Source organism: Pteropus alecto, unplaced genomic scaffold (genome assembly GCF_000325575.1).
Source record: "Pteropus alecto unplaced genomic scaffold, ASM32557v1 scaffold101, whole genome shotgun sequence".
NCBI classification, from domain to species: domain Eukaryota; kingdom Metazoa; phylum Chordata; class Mammalia; order Chiroptera; family Pteropodidae; genus Pteropus; species Pteropus alecto.
Window position 1 is genome coordinate 19,588,290 of NW_006432945.1, and position 21,957 is coordinate 19,610,246.

General features: G+C 49.8%; 1 protein-coding gene across 2 annotated transcripts in view; it reads right to left on the minus strand.

Annotated features, from left to right (window-relative positions):
• ATF6 (activating transcription factor 6) overlaps positions 1–21,957 on the minus strand; it is an 85,805-nt gene that overhangs the window by 36,637 nt on the left and 27,211 nt on the right. For both annotated transcript variants that reach the window (XM_015586244.2, XM_025043874.1), the window contains exons 8-14: positions 21,500–21,685; positions 20,702–20,793; positions 18,238–18,369; positions 16,491–16,604; positions 15,405–15,505; positions 11,622–11,688; positions 9,824–9,935 (exon numbers count right to left, since the gene is read on the minus strand). In XM_015586244.2, the coding sequence (XP_015441730.1) occupies positions 9,824–9,935; positions 11,622–11,688; positions 15,405–15,505; positions 16,491–16,604; positions 18,238–18,369; positions 20,702–20,793; positions 21,500–21,685 (804 nt within the window). The remainder of the gene's footprint in view (positions 1–9,823; positions 9,936–11,621; positions 11,689–15,404; positions 15,506–16,490; positions 16,605–18,237; positions 18,370–20,701; positions 20,794–21,499; positions 21,686–21,957) is intronic.

Here is a 21,957-nt window from a genome sequence, read left to right on the forward strand (position 1 = left end):
AAGAAGGATCTTTATGGAGAGCTGAGGATGGGGAGGGATCCTGGATGACCGTACTGTGTCTGATGAGAAATGACTCTCTCCCCTTGTCCAATCCACCTGAGTTCCTGAAACTGGAGCCATGTGCTTCAGAGCTCACCTCTGATGACAGGGAAACAGACAGATACTGAACACCCAACTATGTCTTACATGCTGTGCTAGTGCTTAATTTCTTATTTTATATAAACTCTTCACCTAGGAAGCGTAACTACTGATACCACTGTACCGGAAGCGAGGAGGCGGAGGCTCCGGAAAGCTCCCCCGACAGCCTTTTGCATCTGTGAGAAGAGCGAGGCTGGCCGCGATCCAGATTCATCGGACTCCGCAGCCCACACTACATGGCTGCCGACAAAAAGTGCTGCGTCGGCCCCCGAAAGTTATTTTCTCCACAAAACCAAAAAGTAATGACTCATAGCTGAGCGGAAGACTCTTTTTATTTCTGAATAAGGCTGCACAATGCTACCGGATAAATTCTCTCTACCCTGTGCTATTTTTCTACTCTTTAAGCCAGTGCCTAAAATATGTGTAGGTATATACGTGTGTATACACACGTTCATACACGTATAATAATACATATATTTTTAAAAGATTAATTCTAGGGTCTAATTCTTTTTTACTAAATAAAGAGAAAAAAACACTAGTAGATGGGATAAAAAATAGCAGAAATTCTTACAAGAATGTTATTCTCACTCCTCCTTTCACTTACTTTGCTGTGCGTTCCTAGCACTGTGCTCTATACGGGCGCGTGCCGTGCGTTTATTTCATCTGGGCCCCAGAACCCTGGCTTGGCAGTATCTCCTGCGACTCATCGTACTTTTGCTATCATGATCTGCAGTGCATGTCATGTTCCCAAAGAGCGTACGAATACCATTGCACCGTCTAAGAGTAGAGATTGGGACTCTGAGGGTGAAGGAGCTCGATCACAGGACACTTTCAGAAAGTTCCAGCAAAATGTACAACCTAACAAAAAAGTTAAGAGTAATACACAAAAACCTGAACATCGGACAACACTGGATGTCCATATGCAAAAAATGAGCGTTGATCCATCCCTGCACCATATACAAAAATCAGCTCAAAATGGATCATAGGCCTACACGTAAACTCTAAAAACTATAAAAATTTCAGAAGAAAATGTGAGAAAATCTTTGTGACCTTAGGTTAGGCAAAGATTTCTTAGGACAACAAAGACACGATCCACAAAAGAAAAATCTGATAAATTGGATTGCATCAAAATTAAGAATTTCTGCTCTTTGAAAAATATTGATAAGAAATTGAATAGACAAGCAGCAGAGTGGGAGAAAATATATCCAAAGCAGGTATCTGATACAGGACTTGTATCCTGACTCTCTCTCTCTCTCTCTATATATATATATAACTGGCATCAATTATAAGAAAACAAAAACCCAATTAAAAATGGGTAAAAGATTTGAACAGACACTTCACCAAAGAAGATATATGGATGGCAAATAAGGACGTGAAAAGATGGTTAAGATTATCAGTCATCGGAAAAACGCGAATGGAAGCCGTGGGACAGCACTACACACCTACGGAACGGCTAAAACTCAACAGACCGGCCATGTCGCGTGCGCCGAGGGTGTGGACCTCTCGCTCACTGCTGCTGAGGACGTACAATGGTGCGGCCACTTCGGAAAACAGCCTGGCAGTTTCTTAAACAGCTACACACAGGCCTCCACGCAACGAAGCCAGTCTACTCCGAGGTACTTACACAGAGAAGTGAGAACGTACATCCCTAAAAGGCCTGCACACGAACGTTCACAGGAGCTTTATCTGTCATAGCCACAACGGAATGTACGTCGCACAATGTGGTTCCCATACTGTGAACTGAACTGCACAGCCCCCACAGCCCACCCGCAACAGGCTCTTTGTAGGTTAGCATCGATGCCTGGAAATAAATGTCACACAACTATTAGCCTTAACATTTTTCAGGAAACACCAAATAAGTGTCAGCGTTCAGATTTGCTGATGGTGTCAAAGGTAAACAAATCAGAGTCCAAAATGAACAAATCACCACATGTGGGGGAAGGGAGGAAACGACACAAGTGTCTCGGTCCTTAATCCCGAGGCAGATCACAAATCAACTTTTCCTAACGGTAATAACTGCTGTCTCCATGAGTGAGTGTTGTGACATCATCAAAACGCTTACACCAAGTTTCGTTTACACATAAAATGATTTAACAAGCCGCCTTGCTAGTTCTCTGACTCCATATGAAGCACAGCTACAAGACTGTCTCCATATAAATTAAATTAGAAAGAGTTCTATCAACTTTTATATTTTTAAAACTCTTTAACATTAAAAACCAGCTCCTTATTTAAGATTTAGAAGACTTTTGATGTCTCAAGTAATACTAAATATGATTTTTAAATCTGGTTTTAATTCCATATTCTCTTCTATTTGTTTTGTAGTTCTACTGCAAATAAACAAACAAAAATTGTTCTTAACTTGCTCCATGCATTGCTTTACACAGAAAACAATACAGGTGAGAAACAACTTGTTTTCCTTCTAAACATCTGTCAAAAATAAAATACATGCTACATTCTTACATTTACATAAGTTCATCACAATAGTCTGTTCGGCTTATATGTCACCGTCGCAGGTCCCCTGTCCCCAACATGCACACCGTCCCGTAGTCCTCCTGCCCAATGCCGAATTTACCACCCCGCCACTTCACACTCCCTCCCAACGGCCTCTGGTCTGACTGTCCCAACTGCTCCACCAGAAATGTCATCTCAAGCCTCCGATGACAGCCACATTTACACAGTCCACAGGGCTTTTTCGTCCCTCACTCTCCGTGGGCTCGGTGACATCCAGTGCCGCTGACCTCCTCCCATTTAAATGCTTCTTCCTTGACCTCCGCGTTTGAAAAGAAAAGTCCTTCCTCCACCTGTGGCACGCTGCTCTGATTCCCCTTCCGTATCCCTAGCAGTCCCCTGTGTCCCCTGGGGCCCGTGTCCCTCCCCCGCCACTGCCTCAGCATGTGGCTGCTCTTCCAAGCGGCTTTGTCTTTGGTCCCCTCCTCTTTGGAAAATGAACCTGAAGCAACCCAAAGTGTGTTCTAGACAGAGATCCGTGCAATTAAATTTCAAGTTGGATACTTGAAAAGTGGAGACATTTGGATACAAAAGTTCTAGAAAAGCAACACAGGGAAGTGACCAGAGAAACTGGACAGTGGAGCCAGACTGTCTGGGTTAACGCTGGCTCCGCGACTTCCGAACTGTGTCACGCTAGATAAATTAATTAACTTCTCTGTGACTCAAGTTCCCTATCTATAAAATGAGGATAATGACTGCACCACCTCACAGGGATATTGTGAGGACTGAAGACTGGCATATTGTAAACACTACAGAACTGATTAGTAAATAAATTACGAGAGCAACCAGCTACTGAAAAGTCAAACTCATTCAGTTATGGGCCTACCTTGTAACTTGATATTTTGTTGTTTGTTACGATTGTTTCTTAACACCCTTAAAATGCACTAACTCCAGCAAACGGAATCGCTTTAGTAATTCAGGGTTTTAACACAATGTTACAGAATTCTAGGAGGACAGTGTTCACACGCGCACACAGAAGAACCGCAGATTTCCGGAGCTGGAAGGAACGTGCGAGTCTAACGCTATCATTTTACGGGCGATGCCCCTGAACCCAGGCGAGGCCGTGGTCGCGAGGCACAGCGACCAGCGGAGTCGGGAGAACGCCGGCCTCTGACGTCCGCCCCGACGAACTGTTTAAGAAACGCTTCCCCTCGCTGGTCACGATGCAGCAGAAGCAGTCTTTCTTAGAATGCGGTTTGCTTCCAGAAAATGTCCTTTTTCCTCATTATGAAAAATCTGAAATTTGACGAGAAGGAACCTGCCAAAACTTGAGGCTGCCGGTCACCGAACTCCGCCTCTTAGGAGTGTGTGCCTGCCACAGCCAAAGGTCCGACCGCATCACAGCGGACGCACACTGTTTCCAAGTTTCACTGTCATTCGAGTCACACAAGTGATTTTAAACAGCCACTGAGAAAAAACCCCTTGCTTCTGCAAACCCCGCCGCTTGTAGCATTTTGAACGGCGAGACGGCAAAGGCGCGGAGCAAGGGCACGGGCGAGCGTGGCTGGAGCCGCGGGCACCGGCCGAGGGGTCAGGGGCGGGCTGCAGGGAGCCGCGGCGGAGCTGGCGGGAGGCCGGCCGGGGCGAGTGGGCCTCACCGGCGGCGAAGGCAGGAGGCCTCGCGGGGATGAAATGGACATGCGTGACGCAAACACGGCCACACGACGGCTGCTAAACGGGTGGGTGGCCGTGCCCACTCGGGAGGGTGTGCCACCCTCCTGACGAGGCCGGAGACCGGCCACTCCCGAGCCGTGAGCTCTGCGTCCGTGCATGCTGTGTACCAGCCTCGTCACAGAGGCCGCCGGACAATCGTTTCTCAAACACAAAACAAGCTATTTTAGAGTTTGCAATTGAAAAGTCCAAGTAATAGAATTCTTTCATGCTAGCTAGCAATCTGTTACAGAGCCAGGGAACAAATGACTAAATCCCCTAAAACCACGGCAGTAACTCATTTAACGAGGCGCACGAGATCAAACGTTGCTGATGTCAAGGACCTGGCACGCCACACAGAGTCAACAAGACAATGCACTGACACACGCACGAGGCCACCTCCCCGGGAGACGCTCTGGACTTCTGATTTATTAGAGCAGGGTCCGTGTCGGCCAAACTACTTCCCTTCTAAAAGATAGCAGAGATATTTTCCCCCAGTGTTTTAAAAAGAGACTAGAAACCCTCAAAGCCCATTTACCCTATTCCCCGGTTTAAAATCTAAAGTTATAGTGTAATCTTTCGGACAATTAAGTTATTCTTCACTGTTAAGAAAGTGTCACCTAGAGTGCTCTAACCATAATCGGGTAATAAACAAACGGAATGAACTTAGTTGTTCTGCAAGGGCTCCAGCAAAACCACAGGCAGATCTGGCAGCGTCACAGGGCTGGCTTGTGAGGAGCAGTGACTTTTCCATTTACACAGTTGCAAAGGGAAAGCCGCCCTTCAGCCAGGACGCTCCGCTCACAGCCGCCCTTCCGGCGCGTGCCATTTCCGTGTCCTCAGACAGGCCGCCAAACGCTCTCGCTCTTTCGTCTGTAAATGGGACCAGGAATACTGACCCTGCCACGTGAAAGACACTAACAAGATGACGTAGGTAAAAGAGACTCGTGAAGCACACTGTTCCTGGACATGAGAGGCGTCAGCATTTGCACACAGCTGACTAGACACGGACACGGACTGTGACCAGTGTGATCACTAAGTTACCCTGGGTTAAGCGGGCACTCAGACAAATCAGCTGTTTTTTATAATGTGCTTTAGACTTGGATGAGAGTGCGTTTCGAAGTGAGTTAAAAATTAGAAGAAAAAAAAAAACCTTCTAAAAGGTTTTTCAAAATGTCTCTCTACTGCGATAAGACTTTTTTTAAGCAAGTATCTTTCCAAACTCACATATTCACATTTCTTTTCCAAATGGAGAAAGAATCTGGCTAGGAGGCCGTAACGGTGTAGATAACAACACGGCCAGACCGCAGACCGCGCGCGCCCCCGCCGGGAAGTCCTGCACCGAGGGCGGCCGAGGCCCCTGGGGGGCGGACTCTGCACGCCAGCTGCCTCTGAGCACCAGGGAGGCTCCTGCTGTCTGGGAGGCTGCGTAGTTACACACACCAAACAGAAACTTCCAAAAAATAAGTGCCATGCGCTAAGAAAACAGGCCACTCTTCCGAGCATGTATTAGGTAGTCATCTAGGCATTAATTTAGGAAATATCACTGCTCGTTTGTGACTTTTTTTCAAGTGGTCTTCCAGTCACATCACCTGCCGGCCTTTCTGCACCGTTACAGCCTTCCCTCTACTTTGCCCAAAGTTTCAAGTTTCTGGCTCATGCTGCTTGAATCCCTGTGGATACCAGACAGCATCCTTTCTCCAGAAAAGAAAGCAGGAAGTTCTAATGACAATACACTCCAAAACGTTTCTGCCAAATGTTCAAACCTGAGGATGCAAGTACCTTGCAGTCCCGTGGGTTGTTAAACATGTCACCCACGTGATTTCTTCTCTCTAGAGCTTAGATTCTGAGACAAGAACGAAGCCGATGCGTCTCTGCTCAGCCGTCTCCAAAGAACTTTCTCCCGGAGTTCAGCACTGCTTATTACTTCTTGGATCACTAAAATAGACCCAAGTTTCCTTAAGCAACAGATGTAAAAAGAGTCCCTAAGAGACGATGGAAACAACGCAGCTCCAGCACTGGGGCGTCTTTCAGTGCAGCACGCCTAAGACTGCTCTGCGAGGCGGCGCTGTGCCGAGCACCAGGGGCGGTAACGGAAAAGCACGAGACGCTCTCCGCTCTCAAGAGGCTCAGGACGTAGAGATGAGCCTTTTAGCTCAAACAGTCAGGGACCGACACGGCGAGGACTTTTTAAGTCAGGCTGCGCAGTGGAACAACAGTTCACAAAGCCCTCGAGACCCCTCGCGACCGTCTTCTCAGAAGAGCAGGCCAGGCTGCGCCTGGGCCTAACACTGGCTTCCAAGACACGAGAACGCGGTCCGTGCTGTCGACCCCGCTCTCTGGTCGATGACGGCCTGTGGGTCACCAGACGAGGCTGTCGGCGCAGTTCTCCAAAGGGGGCGCTAACCGTCCACATCTGACCAGACCTTCTTGCTGTGCGGCCGCAGGATCAGGAATGACAGGAACGGCTCCGACGCGGCACGCGGACCGGAGCACAAGCAGGGGACTGCCGGCCGCGGGGCCGTCTCCTCCGCTTCCCCCGCCACAGCAAGACCCTGTGACTTAACCCAGGCCACACGCCTGGCACTGCTGACGAACAGCTCAGAAGAGACCGACGCGGCCGGACCCGCGAGCACAGAACGTGCTCAGAGAGAGGGGGGCATTTCTGAGGCAGGCCCAGGCGACAGCTCCGGTCCTCGCTGTGTGTGAGACACTCTGTAGGTATCTGACACAGATGAGAAGGCAAGTTAGGTGTCTCTTTTTGATCTGAGGGACAGGTACCGAAAGCAGAAAATATGCCAGAAATTAAAAGTGTTCCCGAAGTGGCGTCCATCTCATTTGAAAAAGAAGTATCAGGCGGGAGTGGAGCTGGCATGTCGGCATCGGAGAGACCCGACTTTTAGTGGGCAACTGCCCCAGAAGATGAAAAGGGCCTCTGGGGTACCGGTGGGCCAGAGGGCGGCACCACACCTCGGAGTGCACTAGTTCTAGGAAAAGTGACCCCACTCTGCCTCCTTTGCCCCCAGCGCCGGCCCCCCGCTCCGGACTCAGCTTCCCACCTTAGCTGGCGCTTTCGCTCCTGCCGCCTGCTCCTGTCCCGCGCTCCGGAAGCCAGGCTGGTGTGGCCTTTAGCCGGCCCCTCCCTCCCTGAATACACTAGCGCAGGAAAGCATCAAGAAAAAAAGATACATTCAACTTTACGGGATTTTTTTCTTATGAACGCATCAGTTATACCATCAGAGTGACCTGGAAGTTTGAGAACGAGTTATTTCCCAGCAAGCCCTGCTCCAAACCACACCAGAGCGAGTCAAGGGGGGAGAAAGAGGCAGCACCGACAGGAGCACAAGCCGTGAACACCTGGAACGACACGGCGACGCCGGGTGCAGGCGAAACCTGAAGGAAGTCAAACAGGAGAGCGTGAGCTCGGCCAGGACACTGGGCAGGGGCGCTGCGGTCGCCCATGGGCGCCTCTGCCGGTGGCTCAACCGCAGAGAGGCAGAAGGTGCAGGAGTGGGGTGGGAGGGAGGGCACATCCGGGAAAGAGCTGGTTTAGCAGATGACGAACCACGAAACAGTCCACGCTACTCCTACTTTAGATATCAAAATACTTGTTAAATACAATTACAGTCCAATTACAGAATAAAATAATGCAGCCGCTTATTGGCTCTGTCATGTCTACTTTATACTAAGCAAAGCCTCGGGCTTCAGAATCTCTATATTTCTTAGTTTCCGATACAACCATACGGTACCAATTGCAATAATTTCTGTCCATGGAATTAAGAACCTAAGTGGGAGAAAAAGTCTACAATCTTCTGCACGAGAAATGCTGCCACTCACCTTTCTGATGAAACTGTTAGCGTATTCTACATCGAAAAATTGAAGAAAAAACAAGCATGAGGTCATTACTACTTTTCTTTCCATTCTAGCAGGAACAGAAAGGACAATCCAGGATTTAAGAACCAAATTCCTGTCCCATGACATAGATTATAGTCACCATGATAAAATTAACTCCTTACCCCACTTTTAAAACAAAAAAAAATGCAAAAAGATGTCTCTAACTACTGTTTTCTCATTAGGTTCAAGTTCGTTCTTGCTTCTCCTTAATACATAAGACCGAGATGGGACAAATCAGTAATCAAGAAACGAAAAATCCAAACCGAACGTGAGCGCCCTGACAGTTTCCCCGCGTGAGGAAGACCGCTAACTAATAAGAAATAGCTTTCACAAACACGAGAAACGTAAAGCACGTATTTTTAAAAGTACCATCCATCTTCCTTTGTAAAATACTGTCCCTTTAAAGCTAGGAATATTTTCTGTAAAAAATACTTCTCTTTCTTAGAAAGACATCACTAACCGTGACTTCAACACATGGCTTGACAATTGCAACTGCGAATATATACCCAACTCTTTGGATCGAATAGAAAACCTGGCCCGAACCTCGGAGGAGTCCTGGGCCAGATGCGAATGGAACGCGTTTCTGCGGTAACCCCATGGCGTGCACCTTCAGCGCACTCGCCTTCACATCCGCCAAGCCTCCCCTCCGCAGCGCTGGGTCCCACTTGCAGAAGTTTACTCTTTTCTTCCACTTCAAACATGACTGTGTCAACAGTAAAGCACACACTTAGTTCTCATGAGCCGGGCCCGCTGGAGCCTTGCGGAGACCCTGCTCCCAGCCGCCCCCTGCTGCTGAAAGCCAGCGGGAGGCCGGTGCAGCGCAGAAACGACAGACAGACCTCGAGAACAGGCCGAGCACCGGGAAGTCTACGAAAAGGCAGACATCGTGAGCCGCGTCACCGAAGTCTTCCAAATCTCCCAGCACATTCGATCCATGACCAAAACTATGGAACGCTTCCCTAACCTTCAAACGTGACAGTTCTCTGGTCCTGAAATTCTGGGCTCCTAGGTATTGAAACCTCAGGAAAGGAACTGAGTTTCCCGAGCGTTTCAGTAGCGAGCGCTGACAACCAGAGAATGAACTGCTTACTCTGTGGTTAGCGTGTGCTTATCTATAACCCCGGCCCCGCTCCATTCTTCGAAAAAGGAAAAGGAAAAGCCCAGGCCCAGACCGTGGAGGCGTTCGAGCTCTTGTGTCCCTGGCTTGACACGCAGCACACCCACACACGCGTATGGCAGCTCTACGGAGCACAGGTTTGCATTTAATGGGAAAGAGACAGCACGAAAACGATCTACTCCACAACGTGCAGGGGCTGTGTACACACGGACTCTCGCACAGCCTGCCGGGTGGCTGACACGTCCTCCCCAGCAGGGGTGTCAGGACCCCGACTTCTCCACAGCCGATGGGCGTCCCGCCACCGGCCTCCCAGAAACGTGCCCGTTTCCCCTCCTCCTTGGCTCATGCACAGGGGTGACAAAGCCAGCAAGGAGCATATCGTTCCTCGGTACCAACTGCCCGCCTGACCTCAGCTCCTTGCTGACCTGAGCGGCCCGGCCCCGTGGGGCCACGGCCAGCCGGCGCCGCGGACCACGCAGGGCTCGGCAGCTCCTTCGTGCCTCCGAGAGCACTTACCCTTCGGAACGACACAACGTAGAACGTGTCCCCCCTTCTGCGGATGGCATCGAGGAAGTCGTGGTAGCTTCTGGGGGAGGCGTGGTACACCTGGAGCTCACGTCCCGAGTTCCTGCAGGAGCGAGAGACAGGCAAGTGTCCTCCACCGCCAGATTCATGGCCCCTCGGAGATGCTTCCCGCTCTGAGGCCACGTCTGCGGCGTGACAATCTCGACCAGGACGCCAGTGGCAGTTTGGCAGTTTTTTATAACATTTTGAAAGGCTCGAGGTCAGGAGATTTGGAAGAGTCAATTCACTAAAGTGGAAACTCATTTCTAGATAGAGGTTTGAGAATGTACCAGAAAGTCAAGTGCATTATAACGCACATGAAAATAATGAACGTATCAGAAAATAATGAACGTATAATACATGATGAAGACGTGCTGGTTTGCATGATTTTAAACTCTTTGGTAACAAAACTTAAGGCTGAGGAAAAGTTCTTTTCACTGCTCTGTCAAGTCTGGGAAGATACACTTGCCTGGAGGCTGCGTGGAAGGTACAGAGAGCTTAGGACTGACGCTGGGATCTGGGCTCTGGATCCCTGCCGCCCTCAAGTGGGGATGCTCGGGGAAGTCAACCTCTGAGCAACCCCGGTTTCCTCACCAACAGAATGAGAATAACTATATAAACGGACCTTGCAGGACGGTGACTGGGGCCAGAGACGTGACACTGCAGGTGAAGTGCCACGTGTGGCTCCTGTCCCCCAGGACTCGCTCAGCAATCCGCAGCAGAGATATCAGTACTGTGGCAGCGCCATGATAAAATTGTAAATAAAATTACAGCGCCTCAAACCACAGCGTATCCCCAAAGATTCACTCAGATGACATCACTATAGGGCTCAAGAATAAGTCTTTTACTGTTTAACACAATTAGTTAAAGGAGAGTTAAAGAAATGATGCTTCATCTTTCTGCAGAAAGAGAACTCACACGTGTTCTCCCTCACGTGCTCTCAGAAATGATGCTTCATCTTTCTGCAGAAAGAGAACTCGCACGTGTCCTCCCTCACGCGCTCTCCTTCTGTACCTCCAATCGGTCCTTACTGACCGACGAGGAGAAACAGAGCCCTGAAAGGGAACTACGAGCGAGTCGAAGGTCTCCCTTTGAAGCAAGTCCTTTGCTCACTAGCCATGTCTGACCATGACGCTTTGAATATAGTCAATTTTTAAAGTTCATGACAGTTTTGTTCGTAGTCTGTGGGACCCTGAATTAGCGAGTCGTGCGCCAGGCTCCCGTGAGCCCTGGTGGTGGCATTTCCACCGCAGATCAACACATCGCCTTGTCGTCTGCACCTGTTCAGGGCCCCCCGTTCAACACACGTGTTCACGCCGCAGCACTGAGCTCCCCAAGCCCAGGCCTGAATGAAGCTCCTGTGACATGGGCCGTCCCCACGAGGCACAGGGCGGCCCCTCCTGCACTTAGGAACCCGAGACAGCAGCTCAGTACCACACTGGGGCCATCTTAAACGAGGTCTCCAACGAAAAAGCATAAAAATGTGGAAAATGTGACACTAAATACGCCCCAGAAAGGACACTTGTTTACCACGCGAGGGCAGAGACGGGCAAGGAGAGCTTCGCTGTGATGACCTCGCCTGGGAACACCGCACATTTGCAGATGACCACACCAGTGCTCTGAGTACTGACTTCGGGATCACAAATAAATTTTAGCAAGTAGGCGACTCACAAATACAGAACTCATGACTCATGAGGGCCAAGTGTAATTCACGTTCAATTCCTGGTCCGGAGCGGCCCCACTTCCTCACCTGATGCTAGTGGTCTCTGTGTACTGGACGGCCACGAGCTGAGACCCCGAGTCCTGCTCCAGAGCCCAAAGAGCAGGTTAAAGCCATAGCATGAAGTTCCATGAAGGTCTCCCCGTAGCGACTCAGTCGGCACTTACATTTACCGACCTGTCATTAAAACATCACGGTTGGTGTCTTTTTCATGAATATTATGTAAACGTAGTAAGTTTACATAACTCGACGCCAACACAGAAATTACAACTCCTTTGGTCACACTCTGGGCCAAGAGATGCGTCTTATGGAGAGTGAGACATTTAGGACACTTCTCATAAAGTTATTTAGAAAACAGCCCAAACGCTCAGTTCAAGTTTTATGACCAAGTCGTGCAGGTACGACTGAACATTTAACAACTATGTTGGTCTAAAATACTTCTCTTCCCAATGAAAAGCTCCTGAAGTCTGAAAGGCCCACGGGGAGGCCAGACTCCACCGCTGGCTGAGTGAGCCACGAAGCCTTCACGCTGGCACACGCCTTTTGACCAAGCGTCGAGAGGTCTCGCCGGGAGAAGCGACACTTCCTTCCCTGACTCAGAAGGGAGCAGCCTTAAAACACCGGCTTACAGAGACACTGAGCAAACAGAAACTGGATTCGCCGGTTACCTACCTAAGACTTAGGCCAGTTAGCAGAGGAACCTCTGAAAAACCGGCAGTGAGCTTTGGCATCGCAGGATGTGGATCGGCAAAAACGGCAGGTGGTTACGCGGGAGGGAACGGGATTTAAAATCTCCAGCGACGTGTGGAGCTGTCTTCCCTTCAGTTCTGTCACTTTTTTGCGTTATGTATTTTAAAGTTTTGTTATTAGGAGCCTATATATTTAGAATTATGTTGTCTTGATTTAATGTCCTTTTATACGATCACATTTCTTTCTTTGTTCCTTGTACTATTCTGTCTGGAAGTCTACTTTCTCTGACGAATACAGCCACCCCGGCTTTCTAATGCTTCATGTCTGCACAGTATACACACTTTGTCACCCATTTATTTTCCATCTGTGTCTTTATATTTAAAATGTTATTTCTCGTAAACAACATAGAATAGTGTCTTGTCTTTTAAAAATTCTAGTTTGCCAGTCTCTCTTTAAGCTGATATCCTTAGTCTATTAAATTTTATTACTAACGTGGCTGGGCTTAGTTTACTATCTTGGTATTTTTTTCTATGTACCCTATTTGTTCTTTATCGTGCGTTCTTTTCCTGCCTTCTTTGGTTGAAATGTACTTTTAGTATTCCATTTTTATTTCCTGTACTCACTTTTTAAGCTGTACTTCTTTGTGCTAGCTTTTAGTGTTTGCTCTAGCAATTATACTTCGATCTTAGTGATCATAGTGTACCTGGAAATATCATTTGAACAACACAAAATTTTCCTAAGAGTATACTCCATCTACCGCCTCCATACTTTTCTGCTCCTATCATCTTGTATTTTACTTCTACATAACCTGTAACCCCCACAACGAACTGCTCTGAGTTTTTACTTTAAAAAAAAAAAAGAAAGGCTTTTAAAGACATTTACATTCACACACAAACACAAAATACACTAAAAGCGGGAGGAGCATCTATTATTTCTCTCGCTCTTCCTTCCTGCTGGTTCTATCTGACGCCATTTCCTGCAGTTTAAACCACCTCTTTTAGTATTTCTTACAGTGCAGATCTTCTGGAGACGAATTACGGTAGTTTTTGTCTACCTAGAAATATCCCTATTTTCTCTTCATTTTGAAAAATATTTTCATTAATTCGATCCTTTACCTCTTCTAACACTTCAGTCTATAAAGAGGGTAGAATTACGAAATGACGCAAGCCAAATGTGGTACGTAAGGTTTAGAAATGACAGAAACTTCAAAGAATGTCAATCTGTTAAATACACAGATGATCTTACTGTACTACTGGGTCCACATTCCACCTGAAAGGGGTGGTGCGAGGGGAAAAGGCTGAAATGAGGAACGAAACCCAGCTGCACGCTCTACACTCACCCAGACCCAGAGAAGCTGAGGACCAAGCAGAGCAGCTGCTGGCTCCACACCGCGCGAACCACTGGGCTGTCCGTAAGCGTTGGCGCCGACAGCTGAGGAGGGTTCTCCCTCCTCTGACTGAGCAGAACTTCTCACCCTGACTAATATGGACTTACCCATGTCAGTCCTTTCTCTGTAATGGCGTGGAGTCCCACACTTCTCAACACTACCCAAGCTCGCTAAAGAAAGATCCGCGCCCAAGACGGTAGAGAGAGAGAGAAGACTTTAAACTAGAAATCGCTCCAAATGTTCCAAGGCTGTAAAATTAAAATAATTTCCATTGCACGAACATTCCTTCAAGATCAAGGAGCCCTGACCACCCATTACTCTGTGTATTTATCTAATGTGCAGGATAAACTAACATGAAAAATTATGTCACAAGGCAAAAGAACTCACTTGGGCCAAGGACTTTAATCGAATTTTCGTAAAGCCCATGTGCCAGCTGTGTGCGATGATCTAGTCCCACCCCTCCTTGCTCCTCCCTGTACAGCAAGGGACAGAAGCCCAAAATTTACTCTACCCAAACTTGTTGCCACTGGGGTTCTGGATAATATTAATGTCCTGCCAACGAGACACACTAGTTGGCACCAGATTTTGGAAAGCAGAAGGGGGACAGAGTCCATCTTCCCTCTGGCCACGCTGGCACACAGGAGTTTTGCAGAACTGTACACTGCATTCCAAGGCCACTAGCAGCTTTGGAACTCTGCAGTAGCTGTGACATTGGTGACAATGGCCTTAACCTCCAGAAGTACCAACAACCAATCAAGTTGCCATAACGTGAACAAAGGTCTCGGAGAGGCCCGTGTTTCAGTGTGTCAGCGCCCGAGCTGGCCTGGGCCAGGCCTCTCTGGTCACTGCTAAAGGAAAGCCACCTGGCAAGCTCCGGCAGACTTCGAGGGACAACGAACCTCTGTCCACTCAACTGCTGAGAACTGGAGGCTGCTGCCACAAGTGGAGTCTCCTTAGAGGAGCTGTCCCTCGCCACCTAATCCAAAGCAGCCGCCTGTCTCCCAGTTTACACGTTGACTTCCAACCCACTCTTTCTTAGAGAACGTCTTTCATGTGGCGTATACGTAAGTGTTTATTCACTTGTTTCCTGTTTCTCTCTCTCACTACGATGTAAATTCTTGAGGCGAGGGTTCCGTCAGACTCACCACCGGGCCTCAGGGTCGGGAATAGGACCCGGCTCACAGCTGCCACCACAGGGGACATTTGCTGGCAACTTGCAATGTGCCAGCTGCCAGTCTAAGTTCTTCGGAAGCAGTAATAAAAATACATGATGAAGACGGAGTGACTACGAGAGATGGCGCTTTGTGGCCAAGGACATGCAGGGGAAGGCGGCTAACTAAGCTGAGTCCAAGCTGTCGCCCATCCACACTGCTACATGTCTACGGCCGAGGGTGCCACCAGGGAGATGGGGCTTCACTTCCAGGCTGCCCCACATTTCAACGCCCTTTCTGAAAAGCTCTAAGAACAGGAGATACATAGTGTCATTTGTTAAGCATTTTGTGCCACAAAATATTTGATACGATGTCCAGGCACAGGAACCCCTGATTGGAAAGCAAATTTGCGGGAGAGGGCAGGGGGCAGCACCCTGCGCCCTGGCCCAGTGCTAGGAAACCTGGGGGCTCCCCCGGGGTGACGGCATCGGAAGCAGCAGGGGGCGCGGCTCAAGTTCGAACACCCTGAAGGGAAGAGGGCGGCCCCGCCGGGGCCGCGGGCAGAGCCAGAGCCGAGCAGACACACCTGGAGGATGCGGGTCTTCAGTTCACTATTCGTCATTCTTCTCGACTTGGTCCTCTCCACCTCGTGTCTGTGCACCCACCCTCGGAGTTCATGATTTAACCTATAAAACAGCGTAATTAAACGTGTTACCAGAAATAACCATCTCGCCCTATCCCACAGGTTCCAGGAAGCGTCCCAGCGTCTGGACTTCGGTATTGCTTTTTGACTGGGAAGAGCGAAGACACCGTGTGGTTTATACGACATGAATTTTTCCATGTAGCCTCCTCGACCACGAGCTCACGGTTCAACGACCCGCAGCCGGACACCTGCCGCACGGAAGCGGTTCTCGCTTCTGCCCCTGGCCATGTGCAGCGACGGCACGGGCCAGGGAGCGCCAGGCCACCACGGGGCCCCCGCCCACGAGCGGGGCGCTACGGCCTGCGAAAACCACCCTCCTCAGGAGAAGGAAAGGACGGACTGGAGTGCTTGGAAAAAAACCCGGATATTTTAACACACTAGACTCCAAACTTCCCAATTTTCCAACACCAGGAATTTTTTTTAAAGCCTAGTCCCAATAAAATTTCCCTTTACTTTGCTTACTTTTTAGAGCAGCTGTGAAGCAGTTTTACCTATGTTTACTTAACTACAGCTGATCACTACTTATCACAAAGAAAAAACTCAGGCAGCTTTTGAGGTTCGAGGCTAGGATCCAAAATCACAGGAAAGAAGTCCAGGGAAAAGCGGGTAGGAAAAGGCGCACGGACGGGAAAGTGTACGCAGAGCTACATCTCCAGATCATCTTCTCCCTAATCTGAAGAAAAGGGACCTTCTGCTCTGAACGCTACCACCGCTGGTCTAACCCTTACCTGAGCTTTCATTCTGTGCTTTTCAAGTAAGACGTGTTCAAGTGTGCGAACCCCACTGCCAGCTCGTGAGACAGACCCGTCACGCCTCCAGCAGGCTGCTACGGAAACGGGACCCCCACTGAGACGCCTACGGTCACCGGACAGATACCTCGGAGGTCCTCTCAGCCGCCCAACCAAGCCGAGCAAGGCTGTCCCCGACCCCCAGCGGAGCGCGGGAGCCCACCCAGATGCGACACTCGCCTGAGGGACTCGGTGGCGTTGACCGGGGGCTGACAGGGAGGCGGGGGCAGGTAGAGCAGGGGCTCCTCGCTCAGCACCATCAGGGCTTTGTCACTGGGAACGGAGCGGCCGTATCTGAAACACACATGCACAGAATGTGGCTTCTCGCACCTTAACTGCCTAAAAGTCTAATGTAGAAAATCATAACTGGAATTAGTTTTTTACAGAAATAAAAATATAATAAATAGAACATACATTCAGACAGAAGCAAATATGACAGAAAAGACCATATAGCACGAACGTCATTTTCTCATTTTCTACAGAAATCATCACAGTAATTCACATCTATCTAGCCCCCAGTTATTGACACTGAAATCACTGGCCCCTTGACAAATACGATGTGGCAGAGTGGAAAACTAAGTTAAGGTCTCCTGCCTATCGACACTAAGTTGTTTGGAATAAAACAGAGACGGCGCTGCCCGGGTAATGACTGTGCACACAGAAGGGAATCAGCCGGAATCGAAAGGCTGAGGGAGAAAAAACTCTGCCTTGTCCGTGGTGAAGTCTGAGTGCCTGTGAGGCTGTCTGCCACACGATAAACCTGGGAACAAAGGCCTGTCACAGACACGTCGTTTTAAAAGCCAGGCCTGCCTACCTACAAAGACACAAATGTTGTAGTGCATTCGAGAAGGCCGAAACTGCTTTTGAAAATACATTTCTGATTTATAATTTTATTTCCACACGATAAACTCTCGTAATGATTTCTGCACATCTGTGCTGACTGGCTTTGTTCTACCAGCCAAAAATATTCTTTGGAAAAGAAAAAAGCTGGACAGAAGAAATACCAGGAAAGAGCGCGGGTGAGTTGAGCCAGCGCAATCTGGAGACAATCAGACCCGCGCCGGCCCGGAGGCAGCCGAGCTCTGCGCCTGTAAACCGCTCAAGGGCGAGACCTGCAGCACGTAAAGCACTAACGGAAAGGGCCGGGCTGAGGAGAACGCCTGGAACACGGGCAGGTTCTGGCCGGTGCCTTGTACGCAGGGCGACTGTCCTCCCTCGTTTATACGGGGCAGCCCCGACTGGAGCCCGATGTCCTGACGTAACAACCCTGCCCTACTTTTCATTCTCAGAAGCGTCCCAATTTGGTTGACAAATTATATGGTCATCTTATTATGTATCACACATTCCTAAGACTAAAAAATATATGCAGTTAATTAAATGGCAGGCAAACACAGTATTATGACTCATGGGCTTGGGATCTACCTTTTTAGTTGAACCAGTTCTCTGAACTCTCCTAGAAAATGAAATCTAACAAGAAGACGAGTCAAAAAATGAATACAAATGTCATGGCAGAGTACAAACAAATCACCTAAAATTCAGTTCAAAACCCACCCATATTTGGTGCTTTTAAATGTTTCGCACGCATTTTTGGTATCTCTTATTCAGTATTTATAATGATAAAAGTGAGAACACCAAATTAATGGACTGACACCTACTTAAATGTGTAGGTACTGTGTGTTTCAAGACGTGTGTTAGTGCACACAGACTGAGACTTTAAGCGCGCACCTCTACGAGAATTCTAAAACCAGTAAAGACTTCGGAAAGGAAATTCATTCTTAGAACTGATCTTAACAGTAAAATTCACTGACAGCCTCAAGAACTTGTTTGCCCTGCTAACTAAAACGGAGACCAAACAGTCTAGACGCACGGCGCACTAGGAAACCCTGTCTCAGCGTCACTGCGTCGGCTGAGCAGACGCGCCCTCTACCTGTGGCCGTTTTGCTGGATGACACCGTCCGGCGTGTCTTGCGTCTCTTGAGCAGAAAATCCCAGGAGACGCCGCCTCTGACGCGCCGGGCTCGCGCTAGGGTTCGTTCTGCTGGGATCCTGTTCCAACAGGCTGAAAAATTTTAAATGCAAAACAATCAGTGAAATAAAAACATGTCACACGTGCTGTATGTGGCTCTGAAGCAAACCCGAGTTCCTTGTCGGTCCAGGCACATGGCCACAGCGCTGGGCACAGAGCAAGACAACACGACACACTGACGTGGTCGACCCACAGCCTCGCATCCTGTCATGTGAAAAACGATCTTGGAAATAAATTTTATAAGTATAAAGTACCTTATTTATAAATTGTTTAAACCAAGTCAGTATCCCACCCTTTCAAAGCTCTGTTGTACATGTGTATGAAGTAGAAATAAGTATCACACACATATAAACAAACTTTAAACTCAAATAGCTGAGAAAAGAGATTCTCCTAGTTGCTGCAAACTGATATTTCCAATGAGGAAATATTTCCAGTGAAACAGAAATTACTCTCTTTGTCAACAGCCAAATTCATCAGCCTTTCACAATCCCAGGAGACAGGCTATCAAATAAAGCTAAAAAATTATTTTAAAAACACTGCTATTTTTGTTTACATGTAAGAATTTCCTATTTACTTCTTCCTCTCCACTCTCCCCAATACCTCCAGTCATCGATGTATGTCCTCTTGATGGGAGAATTTGGGACAGACACACACCCACAGACTCACACACAAACACAAACACACACACACAGGTATATAACAAATACTGCAATAGCTACTTAATACTTCCAACTCATCAGTCCTGGTCTTAGAGACTGGGCTTATCAGGAACACATTCTGTGTGTGAACACTTTGTAATCCCACAGTCTACCCTGCTTGTAACCCTGAACTTCAACACAAAGGGACCCTCCCTAGGGAAGCACAGAAGGCAGACCGGGTCCTCAGAGGAAAGAAGGGGAGGAAGAACGTGAGGTGAGGAGAGCCAGGTAGGCCTGTGGTCCTAGAAGGAAAGTGCTCTGGGGGTAGGAGTCTGCCTCCAAACACCGGGAAGGGGACAACCCAACGCGGCCGTTTGTGTGGCTTACGGATGATTTGCAGATCAGCTTAGTTCAGGATTATTAACACTTGCAAGTTTCTAGAGAGGGTGGCTGGCCCGGGAGGGCCTCACCGAGGCGGCACGGGAGCTGACTGACACGAGGGTCTCGGGGGGAGCGCTCCAGGCCGTGGGAGTGACAGACGTGCAGACCCTGCCGCTAATTCGTCCTCGATCCCGTCCACTCTCGATGCCACGGAACCCACGTCCCGGGTGCACATGGCACTCACGGCCCCGCCCACACACTCCCACGGGTACAAGATACACCGAATTCTTCACTTTTTTTCTGAAAGCGTCAGCCATAACTGAGCCTTTCAACACACTGCTCCCTGTCCTTGGCATGCCTTCCCGTACTTCCCACACGGCAAACTGTGATCACGAGATTCAGCGTCGTCTGTGGGGACTTCCCTTCCACTAGGTCCTTCAACAAAAACGTCTGAGCATCTATCGGTACGGTGTGGCCCTTCTCCCCGAGGACCTCACGCGAACGAGCTACCCCGCCCCAGGACTCCGCTCACCCCAGTCTTCCGACGCTCGCCCCATCGCCCTGCAGCTGTCCCTGCGCAGGTCCCCCTCCCGGAGGGCCAGGAGATCCTCAACGGCCTGGCCCCCATGTAATTACTCTCTGACTCCAACGTCACGGAGGCCACTGTGTTCGTGCTGCGTGTGCCACAGAGAGTGGGCATCTGAAAGAGGTGATCTCTGAGACCCCTGCGAAGGCCCCTCCATGACTCCACCCTAAAAGCAGCGCTTCTCGAGCTGTGGTTAGCTGCAGACCTGCACCGGAATCAGCCAGAACGCTGCCAAACGCTTAGATCCCCGACTGCCTTTCCAAACCTCCCGCATCAAGCGGAGACTCGCGGGCCTCGCTTGCTGTCTCAGGCTGAGGAAGCCGCCCACGTGCCTGTCATCGCCGACGCTCCAGCGCCGCAGCACGGAGGCAGGTGGTGGCAGCAGCACTGCTGTGACGCCCACTTGAAAAGAGACCAAGGCACCGACCGACACAGAAAGTTGCATGCCTGAGACAACGAAGTCGCTGAGTGGAGGAGCCAGGACTTGAACTCGAGCAGTCTGACGCCCAGGCCCTTGACCCTAGTTCGCTTTCCTGCTTTGCCGATGACCTATTTGAAAACTCAAGCTTCCTTCAGGAAAAAACGGGGACTTTCTGCCAGACCTAGGCGAAGTACAAGAAGGAATCCCATCTCTGTTCTCCCGCCCGATCGCTGAGAAGAACAAAATGAATCTTTTTCTCTAGCTGACGACGAGAGCGAAAATAATGACGAGAATTTGAATTTTTAGCATCAGTATGAAAACAAACATCTACACACTTACCTCAAGGGTCCACAGTTCAGGACGACAAGCGCCAACAGTATCATCACACAGATGGCTCTTCGCTTCGGACTGGGAAGCTTCAGCCTGTGGTTCTAAAGGGAACGGCCGTAGGAAGCGGTTACTCCACACGCCGGCCTCGCGGGGAGCAACGCCGAGGACAGGCGCGCCCCGCACCCGGGTGAGCGCCAACGGAGACCTCGGCTCCACAGCGATGCACGGCCCTTTTCAGAACTCTGCGGCGGGACGTCCAAGCGCCCTCGTCCGGCAGAGAGAGAAGGGGAGAAAGGAGAGAAGACGCAGCAGCCGCCCGCGGTGGGTGCCTCCCCACCCGAAAGCAGAGAACGCGGCGGTTCTCCATTCTTCTGGACCCTCGAAGAACCCTAAGCTGCCTCTGCTGTCTGTCTCCCCGTCTCTTCATCACAGTGTCCACAGCACAGCAGACTGTCCCCATGTGCTCAGGGCAGACAGAGGGACCGGAGAAGCCCCGCCCAGAGGCAGAGGCATCGCCTGGCGCAGGACAGCGTGGCGGGTCTCCTGAGAGCGGCGTGTCTCCGCGAGCTGCCCGGGGACCAGCACGGCAACCACGCAAAGGCTGAACAGCGGCCGGCTGCAGAGACGAGAGCGGCTGCTCCGCTGGCGCTGCCTTCCCTCCTGGGGTGGCCTGGCGGACTCAGTCCAGTGGGCAGAGAGGGAGCAGGCGGACTGAGTCCGCCCAGCGCCAGCGTGTGACACACCCCGCCTGGAAATGTGAAACCCCAGGACCCCGCGACCCGAGACCCGCGCCTCCGGCAGCCTCACCTCCGACACCACCTCTTCCAGCTGCCGCTTCAGCGACCCGTTCTCCCGCCTCAGCCTGTCGTTGTCCGACAGGGCAGCCCGGAGCCGCGCCTCCAGCCCCAGCACGTACTCCTTCTTCCGCCTGCGCGACTGGCAGGCGGACTCCCGGTTCTTGATCATCCGCTGCTGTCTCCGCAGCACGGCCATCTCGGAAACGATCAGAACATTCGGATTTTAGAACTGGATCGGGCCCGAACGTACTTATTCTTACAATTATTTTCAAACAAGTTGTTGAAAACAGGTTACTGGTTGTTTTAAAGTAAGTTTTTAAAAAGACCACTCAAATTAAGTCGGCTAAAATCAAACGATTAAACAAGGCCTTCTATACCCTGAACGTCAAACTCCTTCTGGCCTTTCCTGAGCCTGAGCGCCGACCTTCCACGCTTCCCCAAGAAGTGTCCCGGGAAAGTGCCCTGTGC